Genomic DNA, 18,946 nt, shown 5'->3' with positions numbered 1-18,946 from the left:
ATATTCATTTTTTTAAAAAAATTCAACTAATGGGGTAACTTAAAAAGGGTGCAAAAAAAAAAAAAAAATATAATAAAATAGTAATAAAATAAGGTAATAAAAGTATACATATTTTAAGACGCAAAAAAAAAAAAAAAAAAATTTTAAATGGAGCTCACTATATACGGATATTCTCGAAATGAGAGAAATCCAAATGAGAGATATAAAGATGATTACATTATGTTTCATTAAAACTTATTTTAATTCTTTGAATGATTTTCTAAGCAAGCAACAAAAAGTTGTGAATGGGAGTCCTTTATTTAAATTATTTACGTAATCATCGAATTTGCTTATTCGTGGCGTAGTTTCGATAGCTGCGGAGAAATAAGACAGAACATTTATTCAGTTGTACACAATGTGTATATATATATATATATATATATACACGTTTTTATCTATATCTCTCTATATACAGATAAGCATATATATACATATCTATACATGTGTGGGATTGTTTATCTGAAGTTGCAAGTAAGGGAGGGGGTATACAGAACTTGGATAACTGTTTTAAAATAAAATTTTGTCTAACCCTCGTAGGTTCCACTGTGAAGAGCAACAGTGGCTCTATATTTTTTATTAGGATCCGATGCTTGAATATTCGAAAATTCTATTACAATTTTGTCGTCTGTTAAAATATGGATTGGATCCAAGTTGGAAAGACAAGTATTGGTATTTCAAAAGTGCAGACGCGTAACTTGTCGTTGCGTAAGCATTCGCATCACTCTCTCTTTATATACATATATATATAGATATAGATATAGATATAGATATATATATAGATATATATATAGATATAGATATGTGTGTGTTTGTGTGTGTGCACGCTTATGTGTAAGGGCGACTGGCGAAAGTGCCCATTTCAGCGTCCATTATGTCGTGGAGCATACCCTGCAGAATGATTTCAAATCCTAGGAGATTGTAGAGGGTCCCCAATTTTCTCTTCCACTCGTTTTGAATATAGTCCTTATGCAGTTTTACTGTGTTGTATTCTATTTATTTAATGTCCAAAATGGAGGGGGGGGGGGGGAAAAAAAAAAAAAAAAAAAATAATAAAATATAAAGTCGATAAAAAGAGCGATATATCAATCTGTAGATAAGACAAATCAAAAGTTACACATGTGTAGATGAGCAAAACAAGTGACGATTCTATATGAGATGGAGTACCCAATTTGGACGAGTCGAAATTTTTTAAAATTAAATTAAGTTGTTCATTAATTTCCTCAATAAGCTTGGGATATTCATCCAGTTTTTTCTCTTCTTCCTGCATAAAGGACATATGTTATTGATAATAAATATATGAAATGTGTTCAATTATGATAATTGATAATTGGGTAAAAATTGAAAAATTCCTTCTATGAATCAACTTATTTTATAACAAACCATCACACTTTCCTTTAGTTCTGTGACTAAAACGGTATTGGCTTCAATTTCTTCGGGAAAAAAAAAAAAAAAAAAAAAAAAATGATAGCACAAAAATTAAGGAAAAACATGTGTATAACATTTCCATTTTTTTTAAATTTAAACAACTATGTAGTTTATGAAATGCAAAATTAAATCGACAATTCAGTGTCTTTCCCCCCCCCCCCATTTTCTAAAGTACCATGTGTTATCCTGTTTATGGAATTTTTCTTCTCCCTTGTTTTGTTTTTCATTATTTCAATTTGTTCTATGAATAGAGGGACATATGAGTGGGAGGAAAAAAAAAAAAAAAAAAAAAAAAAGCAGAATGAATAATGAAAAATTTAAAAAAAAAAAAAAAAGAAAAAAAAGAAATACATTTCATAGTTTGACAATACCATAATCGCCTTATATGCATGTTGTTTTGACATGGGTTTACACATTCCATCGTATTGGTCTTACTTTTCTCATTTTCTATATATGATATTAAGTCGTTGTACTGTTTCTCATTGTCTTCCACAATATGATTTATTTGTTGCTGTAGCGTTTGTTTTAACTCGTTGTTATCAAGTATTTCTTCCATTTTAATGTGCTAAGGGTATTCTACGTGTTGGAAGTGTGTTTTTTACACTTTGCAGTTTTCAAAAATTTGGAATTTTTTTTTTTTTTTTCCTCTTCTTTTTTAATCTATTTATTAAAAACTTTATGAGTGAGATATATGTAATATTAATCCCATTTTATTTAATACATGAGATCATTTATCTTTGCACAATTGTTATACCAAGTTTTGCGCGTTAAAGGGTTATATAAACTTAGCAAATTATTCCTGTTTCTGTGGGATTTCCGTTTTCACTTGCATACATACAGACTGCATAGTATGGCAGAAGTCAGGATGTTTATGTACCATTGTAAAAGCACATTCTTCCCTTGTTTAACAACTTACGAATATTTGTTTTGCACTGGTGTGATCTAACAAAACCCAAATGTGTGTATTTTTTTCAGCCCTCGCTTGACGTAGTTATATATATATATATATATATATATAACTGCTTACAAGAAGAAAAAAAAAAAAAAAAAAAAAAAAATAAAAGGGGGGGGAGTAAACCTGAAATATGGGACAACGAAAAATTGGAAGAAAAAAATAGAAGAAAATTTTTTTTTTTTGGATTCCCTTTTTTTTTTTTTGAGTAAAAATTTTTTCAAATCATGTGAATTATACAGAGGAACTTGTTTTGTTTTTTATGATTTAATAAAAAGGGAAAAAGTGAACGATGGAAGGGAGGAGAACATCAGGGCAGAAGTAAACTACTCATCACACGATTCAGAAAAACAACTGTGCGCAACAGAACAGTATAAGCAACATGGGCAACCTAGATATGTCATATATTCCATCATACTTCTGTAAAAAATGCATTGTCTCATTATTTTTCCTTACTATTAATGGTTATGGAGACGAAAAAAAAAACAAAACAAAAATATAGTAGTTCATACAAAGTGATCACATTTTAATTATTCTTCGTTGATCATTAGATTGGAGGGACCTTTCTGTGTGTTCAAATAATCGACGAAATGTAATGATTTCACATGTCGCTCGAAATGACTGAACGAACCTTGGAATAAGTCTTAGAATTCAGTAAAATGGTGTGTAAAATAGCATAAACGTATTTTCCCCATGAACAAAGAAAAAAAAAAAAAAAAAAAAAAATGTAAAATAATGACTATATAAAAGAAAAAAAAAAAAAAAAAAAATGCCCAAATGGAAACGCCATGAAGAAAAATTACAATTCATGTACAATGCAAAGGAAAAATGGAAAATATGGAAATTACTAAGTGGGGCGTGAACTGATGAGCAAAAATGCAAAAGTTATGCTTCGTTTTTTCTCCTTATGTTTTTTTATTTCTTCCAGATAGGATATATTTGCAAAGGGGGGTAAATTTTGCGTAGGAAATATCAAACAAAGTAAAATAGAGAAAAAAAAAAAAAAAAAAAAAAGAAATTATTTTATTTTTTTTAAGCAAATTTGGGAATAGAATACAAATGTTAATATTTTTATTTTTTTTTTTTTTTGTCCTTCATTTCTGCACATTCCCCTTTTTTTTTTTTTTTTTTTTGGAGAAGGGTTTAAAATTTTATTCATTATTCATTATGGGGGACTACGTTGAATTCCATCTTTTTTAACGTATCTTGAAGGAAATTTATATTTTCGTTAATCTTAAAATTTATTAATTTTATATTCTGCTCAGCTAGACTTATAGTTTCGTCTAACTTCATCTGTTGTTTTTCCAAATCTGAAGAAGATGAAGATGCAGGAGATGAAGAAAAAAAAAAAAAAAAAAAAAGGAAAGGGCATGGTATGAGCATGAAAAGAACGAGGAATGAACGTGAAAAAATTGTGTATTATTTTCATGTTTGCATATTTCGTGTACATTCACACGAAAACAAACACATAGTAAAAAATTTTTATTCCTCACCATCGAGCCTGGAAGAAAAGGATTGGACATTATCGTGCACCTTTTTCAATTGATAAAGTCTAGCTAACACGTTTGGAATTATATGATGTGTCTTTTTCCACATGTCTAGAATTTTAAAAATTTCATCAATAGATTCTTCGTAATTTCCTCGTTCTTTCGAAATATTTAAAAGATCTTTTTTAAATTTTTTCAAATTTAAAAATTCTGACTGAAGATTTTGCATTTTTTTTTTTACACTTTCTAATTTATTAGAATCTAGTAGACTTAGTTTACTATATAAATCGATAATAGCATGATTCATGTCATCATATGGAAGCATAACCATTTTATCTATTCCTAAAACTTTTTCAATATTTGCAATTTTTCTCTCCAGAATCAGTAAATCAGATGTTTGGACTTCTTTCTCTTTTCTACTATTCAGGGTATAAATATTGAGTTGTTTTGGAAATAAATCTTCATGTGTGCCTTTTCCACTCCTTTGGTTAATCAGTTCATTCACCTTTTTATCCTTTCCTTTGTCTTTCTGTTTTTTTTTTTTTTCTTCTTCTTCTTCTTCTTCTTCTTCTTCTTCTCTTTTCACATTAACATCGTCCCAATTTTGTAACTGTTCAAGGATAGTTTTCACATCTTTGGAGAAACCGTTGGGGGCTATGCTTTCCTGATTGGGTTTTTTTTTTTCCATCTTTTCTGATTTAAGCAATTTTTTCAAAGCATCATCATTTAACATGTTGTCAATATCATTTTTCAGGGAAAATAATTCCATCAATACTTCAGGTGGTTCTCTGTTATGTAGAATTTGCTTTACAATTTGTTCATGTTCAATCATATCTTCATTTAATTTATCATTTGGATTATTCTGATCGAATTGTTCTGTTTTAGTATTTGCTAAGTCGTTAATATAGGAAGTTATATCTTCTACTTCACACTTTAATTTTTGTAGATAACTTAAAGGGTCATTTAAATAGGTAGACATGTTTTTATCATATTCAAAGTGAGTAGAATTATTGTATTTTAATTTTGTGGGATCTATTTCGATGACTAGACCATTATTGTGATAATGTTTGAAGATTTTATTTTTATAGAACTCATATGAATATAATGGTTTGTTTATAGAATTTTCATCTAATATGTCGCATTGTTTCAGTTTATTTTTTTCATCTGATAAATCATTTTTATTATTTTCATTTTTTGAACTTTTTCGAAATAAAGAATTTGTATCCCTTTGTTTTGGACCATCTGATACAGCTAACATGCTTGATAAGTAGGTGTCTAGTGGTGACGAATATATATTAACATTTATTTCATCTAAAAAATGCTTATTCATAGTTACTACATCTTTATATAATTCATTTGCATCATTATGGCATATGGCATAATTAGATGTTTCTGGCACATATTCATAAACATCCTTCTCTTGTGAGGTAAAAAAGAAATCTCGCATATCTAATTTTAAATTTTCTTTTGTTATTTTTTTATGCTTGCTCGTATTCATTTCTTCTTTATTCATGTCATTATGTAAATGGTCTAATCCAAAAAATTTAGGTATCATTTTTTCTCCTCCACTTTTGGGTTTTTTTCCTTTTACACTATAAGTTAACTTCTTATCAATAGGGTTGTCGTTATAAGTAATAGAAATCATATCCTTTTTTTTTTTTCTTTTATCATCTTCAAGGTATGTTGAGGATTTATTACTGCTTTTTTCATTTTTTTCTTCTGTACATTCGTTGATGATGTTGACTGTTTCACGACTTTGTTTCAATTCTACATTTCCATATAAACTCGTGTCATCCTTTTCCATATCGTCCTCGGTATGCTTGCAAGAATGATTCAGCGTTATCTCTTGTTCTTGATGTCCTTGTTGTTCGCTAGACTCATTTATCCTAGCTTGACCAGGGGCTTCATTTTTCCCAATTTGTTCATCCTCATCCTTCTGTGTATTTTTCTCCCTCACTATATTTACCTCAATTTCCTCCCACGAGCCATTATGCACACTATGTTCACTTGTCTCATTATACTCTTTTATTTCATTAATGCTATCTATTTCACCTTTTCCATCATCCTCTAATCCAGACTTGCTTCCATTCAATCTGTTCATATTTTCCCCTGTCTGGAAAGCTTTTTTGGTACGTACTCAATTTGACTTAGCCTTTTTTTTTTTTTTTTAAATCGAATACTATTTATGACTACAAAAAAAAAAAAAAAAAAAAAAAAACAAAACAAGGTTTTTTTTTTTTTTATTAACTGTTCATAATATTTTTTTTATATGTCTAGCTTTTTTTATTTATCAAATTTTAAAAGTTATATTTTTGATTGTTACAACGTTAAATATGTGGAACAATAAAACAACAAAAATGCACCAAAAAAAAAAAAAAAAAAAAAAAAAAAAAAAGAGGAAAAAGGAAAAAGGAAAAAGGAAAAAGGAAAAAGGAAAAGGAAAAGAAAGAAATGGAAATACACACATGCACGTGCATGAAAATTTAGCACAACAGAGTGTGCAAAAGGGACACTTTAAATTTGCACAGTTTTTGAAGGTAGCATGAGAAGAAATTTGTCCTTTTCCTTTTCCTGTTTTTTTTTTTTTTTTTTTTTTTTTTTTTTGTCTGTATTTTTTATTTAATTTTTCTTTTTTGTTCTCAACAAAAAATGTGTAAAAGGTAGAAAAATGGTGTTTCCTACTTTTTTTTATAAGAGTAATATGGCTTATTGAAATTAAAAAAGAAGAACAGAAAAAAACAACATAAAATAATAAAATAAAGTGCGAAATATGAAAAATGGTTGCTATTGTAAGATATGTTTTTTCAAACCGATGTCCAATTGTTACATTAGAGTCTTTGCATGCTTGCACATTTTGTTGTGAGTCTATATGGAACTGTTGTATGCTTAGGTATTTCTTAGCCCCATTCGCTCTTTTTCAAAAAGGAATATTAGGAAAAAAGCAAAGCAATTGCAAATTCCTTCATCCTTATTTCGTATCCTGGACAAATATGTACTCAATTCATGTAAATTTTTTTTTGTTGTTGTAGGAACCGTATCAATATTGTAAAAAAAATTAAGCTCAAAGTATTTTACAAAATGTAAATGTTATGCATACGGTTTTTCAAAAATATGTTAGCGCATTTTCTTGCACATGATTGAAATGTTACACACATTTTTATTTATCCTTATTTTATGGTTATTAAAAGTTGAGAAGAATTTGTACCTTTTAGTCAATGCGTAGTTCTTTTCGCACAGTTAAAGATTTTCCTTTTTTTTTTTTTTTAGACTTTTTTCATCTAATGGGAGAAAATATGTATGTATATTTATAAGAAAACCTATGTAATGTAATAAACGGGAGGAATGCGTGTTACGTAACTATATTTTAATGTAGTGAAAAATACCCTTGATAGGACAACGTTGAATGTTTGTTTTCCTCCTTTATGAAAATGTTACAATCGTTTTACTATTCTTGAAATAATTTTGGGAAGAGTTTTTTTTTTTTTTTTTTTTTTTTTTTGGATATTCGAGAGGAACTAATAAATCAAGCCTCATGTAGGATATAAACTGTGTATCGTTAGCGAATTGACGAAATGTTCCTGTTTTACATGTAAATTGAGGAACTTAGGTGTTACAGAACGCTTCTCACATGCTAAAGAGAGAAGGGATATAAAAAAAAAAAAAAAACAAAGGTCTCCCCTAAAATTGTATAATTTCATGTGTGTGTTTTTTCTCTACATAATGCAACAAAGCATGTGATTAGATTTTCAGAAAAGGTCAGTTAATAAAATTTTGTCCCACTTTTTTTTTTTTTTTTTTTTTTTTTTTCCTTATCATTGATTTAAGCATTTTGTGTAAATAAATCTGTTAAAATGGTTATCTTTAAGAATGAGAAAGGGACACACGTTATAAAAATCCTGACGAAATATTTGATGTTCAAATTTAATGTTATGTTTTGCTTCATTACTTTCGTCTTTGTGGAGAGAATAAGTTATAACCGGAAATTTACGTGTTAATAAAAAATGACAAAATTGCACATAATGAAATATGTTGAGGGGACTCAGCATTTCAACAAAAACGTGAAAAAAAAAAAAGGGGGAAGTAAATAATTTATCTAGGATATGGACACATCAAATGTGTCAAAATTTTGAATTTCAGAAGGCAAAGTGGAGAAACAAATCGTTACAATTAGAAATTTTAAATAAGCTTAATCTGTTTCATGCATGTAAGAAGTAAGAGTGGTTAAAGTTTTTATGAATGCGTCCTGGTAAAAATAAAATGAATGAATAAACAAAGTGGTAAATACATTATCATCACACTTTTAATAATATGTGTCATACATATACATGTATACACAAGGTACATTTCGCACATAAACATATGTGAATATGCTCTAAATGAATCATTTATAGCATTTGAAAAAAAAAAAAAAAACCTTATTTGTGCTTCACAAAACAATTCTTAAAAATATGTAGTTTTTGCGATGAAATTTGCGCACAAATGCCGATACTATACTGTTTAAAAAAAAAAAAAAAAAAAAAAACCCAAAACGTGTATACATATATTAATTAACTTACAATCAGTTCAATGCACATGTAATTTTGCTGTTCGTACAAAATAAAAAAAAAAAAAAAAAAAAAAAAATAGTAATATGCGTAACATTTATGTAATTTCCAAAATGCATATGGTATATATATGTATTTATCATTTTTTTCCCCTTTCCATTTCCCGTTTTTTTTTTTTTTTTTTTTTTTTCGTTTGACATTTGATATTTTTTTATATGTTTTTGAAACAGTTAATAACAATTTGATATTTAAGAGCATACAAGGGAGTATGCGTTGTTCCGAAACTTATTGAAAGTATACAGAATTATATTATACATATACATGACAATGAATATATAATAAATCCCAAAATTTACTTTTTTTCCCTTATTAATTGTTTTTTTTTGTTTTTTTCCTGCATTTCTAAGGAGTAATTTTATTCGATCACATATACCATCAGCATTTCCCCACATTTAGATATATTGCCTTGCGCTAACGAATTTTTATTGCTTTTTGTTTTTTCATATACTATTTAACTTAGAAGATTTTATTCCACATTTATGTTAAAGCGCAGCAAGAAAAAGGAGGGGAAAGGAGAGTAGAAGGACACGGTTCGAAAATAAAGCCTTGTGCAGTGAATAAAGGTAATTTAAAAGAAAGAATGAAAACGGAACTAACAAAAAGGAGCTGAGTGTAGCCGAGTTCAGGAAATTTAAAGTCTTTGAAAATTGGAAATTAAATGCACACAACGAATGATTAATAGAGAATATATCCCATGTCAAAAGGGATTATATCACACTTTGCATTTCCCAATGTTACGTGTACATATATCTCGAATGATCTGAATAAATACACAACTGTAGTAAGGAAGGTTAAACACATGCATGTATTATATACATTTATATACATGCATTTCATTTTTTTTTTTTTTTTTAACCAAATTGAAACAGGTTTTCTCAAATAAGAGGAGAAAAATAGAATAAAAACGAAATAAGGAAAAATGGGTAAGAACTAGAAAAATCGAAAAATCGATAAATATAAAAACCGAAAAATACATTACTTGTCCATCATTACACGTAAATTATTGCCTTTGCTAATTTTACAAAGTCGTATAAATGTGTAAACTTATGAGGAAGGTGTATTTTAATGTTATGCCCATTGTACGTAAAAATAAGTGTATCCCAATTATCAGTCTAAGTGGCATGTACTGGCTTTTTAGCAGAAATGTATGTGCCCGAGCAGACAACAATTTGAAAAATTTTGGAAGTTCAGGCAAAAGTGTATAGCTAGTGTTTTTCAAAAGTGTAATACGAGTTTTTTTTTTTTTTTTTATTTAATTACGCCACTATCCTTTTTTATATCAATTGTGCCGCTATCCTTTTTTATGTCAATTGTGCCGCTGTGCTATTTTTTTTTTTATCATCTCTAATCACCTTTATATCCGTTACATACATCCCATCCCCTGCATATTATTCCCCAACGTGCAGTGAGATTCTTGAATTTGATTAAGCCTGTTATGTTTCTACTTCCGGAGGTTCAGTCTCCAGACAGAAAATTGCCATTCAAAGAAAAATTGCTATGGACAGCAGTGTCATTATTTGTATTTTTGATATGTTGTCAAATACCACTTTATGGGATCGTGACAAGTAAATCAAGTGATCCATTTTATTGGATGCGTGTGATATTGGCCTCAAACCGAGGTACATTAATGGAGTTGGGAATATCACCAATAGTTACAAGTGGTATGGTTATGCAGCTATTGGCTGGTTCAAAAATAATAGATGTAGATCAAAGCTTAAAAGAAGATAGAACGTTATTTCAAGGAGCACAGAAATTACTGGGATTGTTAATAACCCTTGGAGAAGCTATAGCGTATGTTATTAGTGGTATATATGGAAACATATCAGAAATTGGAACAGGACATGCCATTATAATTATACTTCAATTATTTTTTGCTGGAGTAGTTGTAATATTATTAGATGAATTATTACAAAAAGGATACGGATTAGGTTCAGGAATATCATTATTTATAGCAACAAATATATGTGAAACAATTATGTGGAAATCATTTAGCCCAACAACTATTAACACAGATAAAGGAATAGAATTTGAAGGTGCAATTATTTCATTAGTATACTGCTTATTTACAGAATCAAATAAAATATCAGCATTAAAAAAAGCTTTTTATCGAACCCATGCACCTAATGTAACAAATTTGTTGGCTACCATATTAGTATTTCTTATCGTTATATATTTACAAGGATTCAGAGTAGATTTATCAGTTAAATATCAAAGTGTAAGAGGACAACAAGGAACATATCCTATTAAACTTTTTTATACTAGTAACATTCCAATTATTTTACAGACTGCTTTAGTATCCAATTTATACTTCTTTTCACAAATATTATATAAAAGATTTAAAAATAGTATATTAGTAAATATTTTGGGACAATGGCAAGAAGTTGAATCAAGTGGAACATCTATACCTATTGGAGGAATTGCATATTATATTTCTCCTCCCAATTCTTTCGCTGATATTACCAACGATCCTTTTCATACGCTAGTATATATATCTTTTGTTCTTGTTGCATGTGCTTTTTTTTCAAAAACCTGGATTGAAGTATCTGGTAGTTCAGCAAAAGATGTTGCGAAGCAATTGAGAGATCAACAAATTGGGATGAGAGGACATAGAGACACACCAACATCCTTAACAAGGGTTTTTAATAGATATATTCCTACAGCAGCTGCCTTTGGGGGAATGTGTATTGGTGCATTAACTATATTAGCCGATTTTCTGGGTGCATTAGGTAGTGGAACGGGTATATTACTTGCTGTTACCATAATATATCAGTTCTATGAAATGCTCGTGAAGGAACAAGAGAAAGCGGCTTCCCTATTTTAAATCTGTGCCACAATTAGGGAACATTAATCAAAAAAATTTGTGCAACAAAACTAATCTTGATTTTCGCGTATAGCGTGTTTGAACATATCTTTTTTGTGGACAAGTTTCACTTTTTTTTTTTTTTTATTTTTTTCCTTTTTGCAGCCCTTTTGCCACTTTTACAGTGTGTTTCACTTTCCTTCTCTCTCTCGCCCGTTCCATTTCTATTTCTATTTCTACTTCTATTTTCATTTTCCTTTTTTTTTTTTTTTTTTTTTTTTTTTTTTTTGTCTCAGTTTGAGTCACTTGCGGGGACATATATACATTTTCTATGCTCATCCCCAACATGTATACAATATGTACATACTGGATATTATGTTACATATCATTCCCTTCTATTTGTGTATTTCTTCTTCCTCTCCTCCCCCTTCCATATGTATCATTGCATAGAAGAAAAACAATTCACTTCAAATGTCTTTTGGTATACCAACTTTCCGCCTTCTTGGGGCCCCTTTACTTTTTTTTTCCATATATATTCCATTCCCTCCTTATTATGGTCCTCATTTATTATACTTATTTCTATGTTTCCTATTATTTTTTAAATAATTGAATAAATTTTATCTAAAAATGACAAAAAAAAAAATAAAATAAAAAAATAGAGGAAAAAAAAAAAAAAAAAAAGATGCATTAAAATAGGGCATCGGCTTTTCGTTCTTTCCCTTAATCGTAAAAAAAAAAGATATATTCAGACGAAAATAAAGAAGTCTCGAATAAAATCTTGTACAAATGTGAAAAATTGGTGAGAAAAAATCTATCAAATGAATAGACCAAAATCTAATATTCTGAAGGAATGTACCATTTCTTTAAATGTATTAAACTCAGGCTGAATATTAATATCCTCTTTTGGAATATTCCAAGTTATTAATATATCAGCATTATATTCCTTAAAGGGGAAAATACAAATATATAGTAAAATGTTTTCATATACATTTGAGTTCTGTTTTTTAATTTTCTGTGTTCCAACTATGAGTATATAACTTGTTTGTGGATGAGATACAGAAATATTATTCAATATAATATTATTTTCTATACTTGAATTTTCTTTTGCTAAATCATAAAAATAAAACTTTCCTTTCTCATTTAGATCTACATTTTGATAACATAACACTTCAATTATGAAACATTTGTTTTCGAATTTGTGCACATACACTTCTTGGTTGTCTGGGATTATTCTGAATTGGGAGGCGTCTATATAGTTCTCTGGAATATTCATTTTCATGTATTTGTCGAAAAAGTGGTTCTCGTGCAGTATTTCCTCCATTTTTAATTAGTTGCATAATGGGTGGGGATAGAGTAAAGATTTGATCATGCACAAAATGTCTAATGTGTCAATATATGTTAGCGTCAGTGTGTAATAAATTTTCTGTAACTAAATTTTGGGTATTATTCTCACTAGAAATAATTTCATTTTTTTCGAAAATGACAATTGTTCTTTTTTTCACATTCATTTCCTAATTTTTGCATTCTATCAAATTTAGAAGGGGTTGAGATGTTGACAAGATGTACAGGCGAAACTTTAATAATGAATTTTTTTTTTATTTTCTACGTCTGTATGCAAAATTTTGGGGGGGGGGGTATTGAAATAGCACAGAAGTGGTGTTACTGAGCTGAGTAGAACTAAACAATGATGAGAATTGCTATGTTGTCATGAGGATTAATGTGCCGTGATAATAATTACTATGTAATGAAGATAATTACTATGTAATGAAGATAATTACTATGTAATGAAGATAATTACTATGTAATGAAGATAATTACTATGTAGTAATGATAATTACTCAACAATAATGAGCATTACAGAGTAGTGGCTGGTTTGGGTGAAGTAAATAAAATTCTCCTTTCCTATGAGTTTAGATAAAATATTATGGAATATTGTACAAATTTTCATTTTGTTTTGGACATTTCAAGATATGTAAAAAATTAGGATTGCAAGCATGATAAGCATTTTAAGGAGTATTCCTTATGGAGCCATATTTGGTACATAAGTGTTTTTGTTTCATTTGTTTCGCTTTTTTGACTTGTACTAGGTTTTTTTTTTTTTTTTCTATTTTGGTGAACATAGACCCAAAATAGAAAAAAAAAAAAAAAAAAATTTGTGAGTTATATATATTTATATGTGACACTTCTCATGAGGCTCTGAAACGTTGGGAAATTTTATATAGAAAAATTTTAGCTTTCTCAATGAGTGTGTGATTTCTATAAGAGAAATTTGTGTCACAAGTAATTTTTCACAAGAGATTACGGGAGAGAATACATAGTCATCAAAACGGTTGTAAAAAAGATGCGAAAATGCTTTTCCCTGAAGGTGCTAAAAAGCTGTTCTTAAAGTTTCTAATTCCGTAGATGCATATGTTATACATGTGACATTACCATATATGTAAATATATGTTGATGTGCAATATGAGAAAAACCTTTTTTGAGTGCTCCAAATTTTCATTCATGTAGCATTGAAAGCATGTATTTCATTCTATTATTCGGCTTGTAAAATAGTTAATCCTTTTGAGAAATTTTTATTTTTTCTGCTGATTTAGTTTTCAATGCATAAAATCTGAAACCCACTTTATTTTATTTTATTTTTTTATTTTATTTTTTTATTTTATTTTTTTATTTTATCTGTTTATTTTTTTTTATTTTATTTTTAATTGTGTCCATACCACAATAGGTACTACCACTGACTGTATGGCTGCAGTATAGCTTTTCGTGGTAGTTAACTTTTTTTTTTTTTTCTGCCAATTTGTATAGACATTTGCGTGTGTAAAGCAATTGTATTACTTTTTACAAACAGCCAATGGGGTTTATTGCATCCAGGCAGACACAAATGACACATGTACACCATTGTTGGTAGAATTGTCTACTCATAAATGAACAAATTGAAAAAAATCTCAATCTTTCCGATTTTACAAGTTTATGTACAAATTCTTTTAATGCAAATTTTTTATGACCACGAAGTGGAGTTTAATGGATGGAAATACCTCCATTTGATGAAATAGATATACTCGTAAATTCACATTTTTAAAATTTTCAGCAAATAAGAGAATGAAAAAAAAAAAAAAAAAAAAAAAAAGGGTAAAAGTGGGAGGAATGATACTATACAGTGATGACTCAATGAAGTTGTGTACCTTACATGTCGTACTATGAAAATAAGAGAAAATGTATAAACATTAAGTTCAACTTGTTTAAAAATAATTTTAAATTATCATTTTTAAAAAGGCATCTCCTACAACCCGTTTTGCTATATTTGTGTAACTGTCGCGAAAGTAAATATTTCAAGAACGTGTTCACAATTTTTTATGTTTTTTTTTTTTTTTTTTTTTTTTTTTTAGGATAACTGAACAAGAGAAAAGGAAAAATTTATCTACAACATGTAGTTTATTTATTATTCGATAAATATGTGAATAGACGGACCCCATCGGATTTCACAACAGTAACCTTTCCCCGTTCATCTGAAATTTAAAATTTTATTTTTTCTTGGAATATCAAGTTCTTCAGGTTGGCTTCATATGGTGACCATTATGTATAAATTTATATATACATATATGTACTTATATATATAAACTATGTGTGTTTTTTTAGATGTAGTCAAACATACTATTGTTGTTGCTTCATTTACTTTTTAATCAGTTGTGACATTTTTGAATCTTTTACTCTTTTCATGGCACATAAAACATAATTCCAAGAATTACCCCAATTTGCCAAATTACAATATAACCTAAACAAAACTTTTACAAAGGCAGATTTGAGTGACATATACAAAAAATGATAAATCCATGAAACGCGACCATATAGGGGAGGAAAGTTTATTTAATACACGCTTTGTCAGTTTGGAAATTCAAACATAGGAACCAAGTCAAAAGAATGTGAAAAAAGAATGGGTGAAAGGGATACAATACACAAATATATATATATATGTGAGGAAAGAGTTATAAAAATACCATAAAAACATAAAATGTATACAAAAACATTTAAAAAAAATAAATACTAGGGGGAACAAAAAAACACATAAATAAATACTCAAAAAATAACGTGAAAAATATATATAAAAAATATGAGAAAAATAACAAAAAAATACAAGAAAAATGGCAAAACTTAAAAATAAAAAAAAGGAAAAAAATAAAAAAAATATATTAAAAATAGAGAAATAGAAAAATACAAAAAATACAAAAAATACAAAAGAAAAAAAAAAAAAAAAAAAAAAAAAAAAAAAAAAAAAAAAAAAAAAAAAAAAAAAAAAAAAAAAAAAAAAAAAAAAAAAAAAAAAAAAAAAAAAAAAAAAAAAAAAAAAAAAAAAAAAAAAAAAAAAAAAAAAAAAAAAAAAAAAAAAAAAAAAAAAAAAAAAAAAAAAAAAAAAAAAAAAAAAAAAAAAAAAAACAAAAAAAAAAAAGAAAAAAATAATACAATAAAATACACGAGTTAAAAAACAAATTTAAGTCTTCCCCACAAAAAAAAAAAAAAAAAAAAAAAAAAAAAAAAATACAGAAATAAATAACAAAACTAAAAAAAAAAAAATAAAAATAAAAAATATCCATGTCTCTAAAAAAGGAGGAACATAAACAATTCTTTCTTGCGCACAAATTACAACAACAACAACGCTATAAAAAAAGGGGAGGAGAAAAACTATTAAAAAACCCTTTTTTAGATATATATTTTTTATTTGTTGGCTATTTGTTACTAAAAAGAAGAATTTGTATTAATTTATTTTTTTTTAAAATTTAATTTTTTGATTTAGTTTTTATTTTTCGTGCATTTATGAGTATTCATTTATTAGCTTATTCATCAGTTTGCCAGTTTGCCAGTTTGCCAATTTGATAATTAGTCAATTTACCAATTTGCCAGTTTACCAATTTGCCAGTTTACCAATTTGCCAGTTTACCAATTTGCTAATTTGTCAACTTTTCAGTTTGCCACTTTATCATTTTGCAAATTATGAGCAATATTCATTTATAAACGCACTCATTTTATTAGTATGCTAAGTTTCATATTTGCCTTTTTCCCCATGAATGATAATAAAGAATTTATTCATTTGAAAACAAAATTAATAGCCCACTACTAAATAATAAATTATATTTCCATTTGTTCGTTTTATTACGAACGTCGTGCCGCCTGATTTGAAATGTAAGTCCCTGTAACTTTTTATTTAGTTCTAGTTTTTGTCGTATTATCCTACCATTTTACCATAACCAAATATACTTTTGCAAATGCATGCACAATATATTTTTTTTTTTTTTTTCACATATTGTTGACACTTGGCTGTTTTTGTTTCATATTTAGAAAATCATGTGTTTGATATTTCCCTGATATTAAGCACAAGCTTTCCCATTCCCTTATATGACTATTTACCTATTTACAGATTTATCTATTTGAAAATTTACCTATTTGCCCATTTGTAGATTTGCTTGTTGCAATACACACGTGCATATTTTAAACATTAACACCCATCCCCGTTTTATCCATTATATATACTACAATATGCCCGATAGCACAACAAGTGATACAAAATTAGAAAACGAAATCCGAGTGAGCTACAAAAGTGATGCTTTAGATTACGTATATAAAGCAATTGTTCTGTTTGAGACAAATGATAAAGTTATTCTGTCAGGAGTAGGAAAGGCCATCAGTTCGGTGGTCAATGTTGCTGAGATGGTGAAGAGGAGAGTAAAAGGTATACACCAGTGCACGAAGCTGTACGAGAAGGAACATACGATCAAGAGGTATGAATTTTTATTCACCATATATGTCAATGTTATGCATGCAAAAGTGCATGTACATATATATATGTATATTTTTTATTTTTTGTGCAAATAAATATATTACAACTTCATGCCGCTAGTTTAGAAGATTTGGGATTTTTTAAAATACATAACATAATAGTAGAAAAAAAAAAAAAAAAAAATTTGGCGTTCAAACATTTTCCCATTTTTCTATATTTTTTTTAGAGAAGATCCACAATTCTCCAAAAAAGATAACAAGGAGGATGGTAAAAAATCTGGAGAAGATGAACAAGAAGAGAATGCAGAAAACGACATGAATAAAGATACTGCAAATAGAATAATTGAATTTAGTACTACAGTTCCATGCATGAAAATTATTTTAACAAAAGATGAAAAAGATGTTGATAAAAATGAAGTTGGTTACCAAAAACCTTTAGATGATAAGGATGTAAATGTTATGACTCCAGATCAAATACTAAAGGAAAAATCCTATAGAAGGCGATGTAAGTTTTTTTTTTTTTTTTTTATGTATATAAATAAATGAACACATAGCACAAATGTTTCCATTTTTCTTATTCTTATTTTGTTTGAGGAAAAATTTTGTCATTTCTGCAAAATGCACCATTTATCCGTTTGGCTGACACATTTTTTATGCACATTACCCATTTTGACCATGTTAATCATTTTTTATTTTTATAGATAGACGAGGTAGAGGTGGAGAGAATAGATTCAGATCATCTTACCGAAAGAATTACTACGAAACATCAATGTGGAATAACAGGCGATACGAAAAAAGGAATTAAACAACTAAAACATCTTAACAAAATTTGTTATTCTATTTTCACCCTTTACAAACAAATTCCCCCATCCAACAGTATCATGAAATTTCACACTTTTTATGTGTACCCAATAGGAGTTCATTAAATATTTATTTTTACAAGAACTTTGAATAAGCGTTTTATCATATATATTTGTTATATTTAAGTCTTATATACGTATGTATATGTAATGTTACGTGAAAAAGCTCATATTATATATACATATATATATATATATATATTTTTAAATGTTTTTTTTACCCATTTAAAAAGGATGATATTTTTAAATGAGTGTGAACCTTTTCCTCCTATATCGAGATATCCTCTGATTAGTAGTTACTACTGTTACGAATTTATTGTAAATATTGGTATGTAGCTTAATTAAGTAATTATATATATATGTGTATTATTATGTATTAATGTAGATATATATAATTCGGTTTCCAATGTTCTTAAGTGTGATTATAAATATTTTTATGATTTTTTTTTTTATATTTTTTTATTCAAATTAAAATGTTTAAATTTTTTTAATTTTCTTTTATTTATTAATATTAGATTAAACTTTTTTTTTATATTCGGAAATGTTTTATTTATTAATAAAAATATTTGCAATAAGTTATACAAAAAAACAAAAAAAATAAAATAAATAAAATAATAAAATATGTTATATTTTTCAGAAAAAAAGTATAAATTAGTTTATTATACTATTTTTTTTATAGTTTCACATATGCCCTTTTGTTTACAATATTTCACGAAAGATTGGTTAAAAAAAAAAAAATAAATAATAGACTCGTGTTGTTCTTTCATAATTTTTATTCGTGATAAAATTGACAAATTAAAAGAGAAAAGACAGACCTGGTCTTCTGATTCTGCCATATTTTACATGTTGCAACTAGCAAAAAAAAAAAAAAAAAAAAAAAAAAATGAAACACATGAATTGCTTTAATTGGCAAAAACTTAGAATCACAACAAAATGCAGATATAATAAAAAGGGAAGAAAATTTAAATAGAGAAGAGAAAAGAATATATTTTTTCCAGGGGTCATGGGTGTCC

General features: G+C 27.6%; 5 protein-coding genes across 5 annotated transcripts; 2 read left to right on the top strand and 3 right to left on the bottom strand.

Moving 5' to 3' along the window:
- Positions 1–234: 234 nt before the first annotated feature.
- PGO_121080 (hypothetical protein, conserved) lies at positions 235–2,020 on the bottom strand (the record flags this gene model as incomplete). The annotated part of the gene is made up of 7 exons (XM_028688904.1): positions 235–353; positions 569–664; positions 927–1,028; positions 1,204–1,300; positions 1,420–1,469; positions 1,640–1,705; positions 1,900–2,020. The coding sequence occupies 7 exons, from the start codon at positions 2,018–2,020 to the stop codon at positions 235–237; spliced, it is 651 nt and encodes a 216-aa protein (XP_028544705.1).
- A 1,554-nt stretch (positions 2,021–3,574) lies between these two features.
- PGO_121070 (dynactin subunit 2) lies at positions 3,575–6,004 on the bottom strand (the record flags this gene model as incomplete). Its single annotated transcript, XM_028688903.1, has 2 exons — positions 3,575–3,726; positions 3,910–6,004. 2 exons carry the CDS (start codon positions 6,002–6,004, stop codon positions 3,575–3,577), a joined length of 2,247 nt encoding a protein of 748 aa, XP_028544704.1.
- Positions 6,005–9,426: 3,422 nt separating this feature from the next.
- On the top strand, positions 9,427–11,328 carry PGO_121060 (protein transport protein SEC61 subunit alpha; the record flags this gene model as incomplete). The annotated part of the gene is made up of 2 exons (XM_028688902.1): positions 9,427–9,430; positions 9,914–11,328. 2 exons carry the CDS (start codon positions 9,427–9,429, stop codon positions 11,326–11,328), a joined length of 1,419 nt encoding a protein of 472 aa, XP_028544703.1.
- A 793-nt stretch (positions 11,329–12,121) lies between these two features.
- PGO_121050 (nuclear import protein MOG1) lies at positions 12,122–12,628 on the bottom strand (the record flags this gene model as incomplete). The annotated part of the gene is made up of 1 exon (XM_028688901.1): positions 12,122–12,628. One exon carries the CDS (start codon positions 12,626–12,628, stop codon positions 12,122–12,124), a length of 507 nt encoding a protein of 168 aa, XP_028544702.1.
- Positions 12,629–16,833: 4,205 nt separating this feature from the next.
- Positions 16,834–17,878, top strand: PGO_121040 (DNA/RNA-binding protein Alba 2; the record flags this gene model as incomplete). Its single annotated transcript, XM_028688900.1, has 3 exons — positions 16,834–17,075; positions 17,301–17,578; positions 17,775–17,878. The coding sequence occupies 3 exons, from the start codon at positions 16,834–16,836 to the stop codon at positions 17,876–17,878; spliced, it is 624 nt and encodes a 207-aa protein (XP_028544701.1).
- Between the last annotated feature and the right edge of the window lie 1,068 nt (positions 17,879–18,946).

Source organism: Plasmodium gonderi, assembly GCF_002157705.1.
Source record: "Plasmodium gonderi DNA, contig: Chr12, whole genome shotgun sequence".
NCBI lineage: Eukaryota > Apicomplexa > Aconoidasida > Haemosporida > Plasmodiidae > Plasmodium > Plasmodium gonderi.
This window is presented reverse-complemented; position numbering and strand designations above follow the sequence as displayed.